Genomic DNA, 2,959 nt, shown 5'->3' with positions numbered 1-2,959 from the left:
TTTTTTTTTTTAGGTAAGCAGAAGACATTCAAAATCGAGCGGACCATTTAGTGTGAACACATTTCCTTACTTTCTTTGTAGAGTTATATAGTCAGTGCTTTTTAGGCTTATTTCAATTGTGTTGTATATGAACAGTGTGTTTATGTGTTGAATATATTTAAGACATTTTTAAAATGTGCCTTTAAAGAAAAAAAGCAAAAACTGAAACACTGAAAAAAATATTTTGCTCTGTTGAATTTCCTTTGTTTTTGTACATTGTCAATATGGAGTGAGTTGTGTTTTGATTGGTTGAATTTGACTGGGTTGAGATGCAGTGGGATTGATTTAGTTTTGCTTCACTTTTATGTGCGTGTGAATGTATTTGTGTGTTTAAGTATCATACATACTAGTTTTCTTTGAATAAACTGAAGTGCGGTGTCATGATAGTGAGACATAAGCTCCAAAGCTTCCAAAGGCCAGTTGCCATCATCGTAACATGCATTTTTCTCTAATACATACCAGTTAAATTGCAATTTTAACAACTTTGTTAAAAGACTTAATAGATTTTTTTTATTTTCTCTGTCTGAACAATTTGAGGATTATGCTGTATTAAGATATTTTTCGCCATGCAGTGTATTTGTTGTGCTTTTTAAACTGCATAAAAGAAAACCGTGTTTAATCCATCAAATGTTAATCGCCGCCTAAATGGCCATTCAATGTATCGTGACACTTTAAATCACTATGTACCGCATGAAGTGTTTGGTCATCTGATTTAAGCATCACTTTGTCGTCGATCTGCAGACACTAAAACTTGCAATATGTGAGCTCACCAGTTCTGCATCACTACACTGATGTCTGACGTCCTCATTTTGTTCTCCAGTAATAAAGACATACATCTGTTTTACCTTGATCTCGCAGAATCGTGTAAATATGGATTGTAAATTATCGCTTTAAAACTTGTACATTTAACAAACGCATGGAGATTTGCTTTCCGTCACCCTCTCCCCACCAAAGATATGAGCGTTCCCAATTGTGACTGTTGCTAAACATTTACAGTTGTTTGTTCTGTTAAAAGACCTGTACACACTCTTTCATGTCTATATAATATGTAACTTTTTGCTTTAAACAGTACAGCACCAATAAAAGAGGAAAACTGAAATAAATTGCCTATAATTTTTGGTTATGTTTTAAACTTCCTTTACCTTTGAGGTTTTGGGAGCGTGGAATGTTTTCTGTGATCTATAGTCTGATAAATATTTTTAAAAATTAACAGTTCATATATATTAAATATATTAAAACTATTTAAATATGATTACATGATTATTTGAAAATAATTTAAATCTATAAATATTAAATATAAATGTTCATTGTAATTGAAAATGTAAAATTAATATATTTATAAATATGATTAACTGTAAATCAGGGTTATTATAGTCAAGTAAAACAAACTAAAATTAAAACCATAAAAACATGTTTTCATTACTTAAAATAACTAAAACTAAATGAAATCAGTTAATGCAAACTATATAGACATATTAAAAAAATGACAAAACACACGACAAAATTACTAAATTACTAAAATAAAAATGTTAAATATAAAAATGAAAACTCAAAATATTTCAGATTTAAAATATTAATAAAAATTATAATATTATCTCAATGAGGGAGGTTGTAAAAACATGGCTCCGCCTCTTGATCACTTTTTATTTTGAAAACCTGGCAACCCATTTTAGGTCACGCGATATTCGGCGAGATGTGAAAGTTCAGCCACTCCACGTGGGTGTATTCATGGTAACGTTACATGGGAAGTAAATAAGTGTTTTGCGGTGAAGATAGATCATACTGCTGTCAAAGATACTCACAAAATTAGTTTTCTATATTAATTTCACTTATTATAGAAAATGGCAGATAACGTAAAAGCAGTCGAGCTGGTTTTGTTCAAAAGACACTGGTGAGATCCTCATTGAAGAGCGTGATGACATGCTGAGGTGCTGTCGGATCATTCATATTTTATCACGGCACACATTTATTCCAGCTCTCAAAAACAAAGGTGAGTTTCTTAACAGTGCGTTCTGCTGTAAAGTAACTGATAAACGATAATTTAATGTTCGACTGAAATGCTCTTCAGGTTGGCCAGATCCTATATTAAATTCCCGTGGATTTTGCATGTCCTGCAAGATGACTGAGAAGTCCACAGACGCGCAAATCAACGCTTTGAAGAGACCAGCAGATGATACGCTCGTTGAGACCGAGCATGAAGACAAGAAGCTTAAAACAGACCAGGATGAGAGGAAATACCCCAAGAAAAAGGTGGCCCTGCTGATGGCATATTCAGGCAAAGGGTATTATGGGATGCAGGTGAGTTATGATGATGCAGCATAGTGATTTATATGTTGCTGTGTAGTCCAAGCATTAATACTTGCCCTGTGCATTCAGAGAAATGCAAAGAACTCTCAGTTCAGAACCATTGAGGATGAACTGGTCACTGCTCTTGTGAGAGCCGCATGTATTCCAGAGGGCCATGGAAATGACATGAAGAAGATGTCTTTCCAGCGGTGTGCACGAACGGATAAGGTGAATATTTTAACCTGATGCTCAGTTGCTCACATGTTCCCCTATTAACATGATAAGAAACAAGCTGCCTTTTTTATAGTGAGTGCTATTTATTATAGTTAACTAAAACTACATCTAAAACTATAAAAAAAATCACTACTTGAAATTAAATAAATGTTACTTTAAATAAAATAAGATATATGTAAAAACCATAAACTTCTTTTTATTTCTTTCTATTCTTCCTGGTTAGAAAAAAGAATACATTACATAAAAAAAGATTTTAAGAAAATCAATAATTAAAGTAATAATAAAAAAATTAACATGTTTAAAAAAAAATATATATATATATATATATATGTGTGTTTGTATTTATTGTTTGTGTGTCTATATATGTATATATATATATTTATATATATATATATATATA

General features: G+C 31.7%; 1 protein-coding gene across 1 annotated transcript in view; it reads left to right on the top strand.

Annotated features, from left to right (window-relative positions):
• The first annotated feature begins 1,711 nt into the window (after positions 1-1,711).
• Positions 1,712-2,959, top strand: part of pus1 (pseudouridine synthase 1) — a 2,985-nt gene continuing 1,737 nt past the window's right edge. The window contains exons 1-4 of the mRNA XM_016548320.1: positions 1,712-1,770; positions 1,878-2,029; positions 2,108-2,337; positions 2,416-2,553. Of these exons, the coding sequence (XP_016403806.1) occupies positions 1,960-2,029; positions 2,108-2,337; positions 2,416-2,553 (438 nt within the window). The 5' untranslated portion in view covers positions 1,712-1,770; positions 1,878-1,959. The remainder of the gene's footprint in view (positions 1,771-1,877; positions 2,030-2,107; positions 2,338-2,415; positions 2,554-2,959) is intronic.

Source organism: Sinocyclocheilus rhinocerous, unplaced genomic scaffold (assembly GCF_001515625.1).
Source record: "Sinocyclocheilus rhinocerous isolate Xijiao unplaced genomic scaffold, SAMN03320098_v1.1 scaffold192, whole genome shotgun sequence".
In the NCBI taxonomy this organism is placed as follows: Eukaryota; Metazoa; Chordata; class Actinopteri; order Cypriniformes; family Cyprinidae; genus Sinocyclocheilus; species Sinocyclocheilus rhinocerous.
Note: the sequence above shows the minus strand (reverse complement) of the source record. Positions and strands in the feature narration are given on the sequence as shown.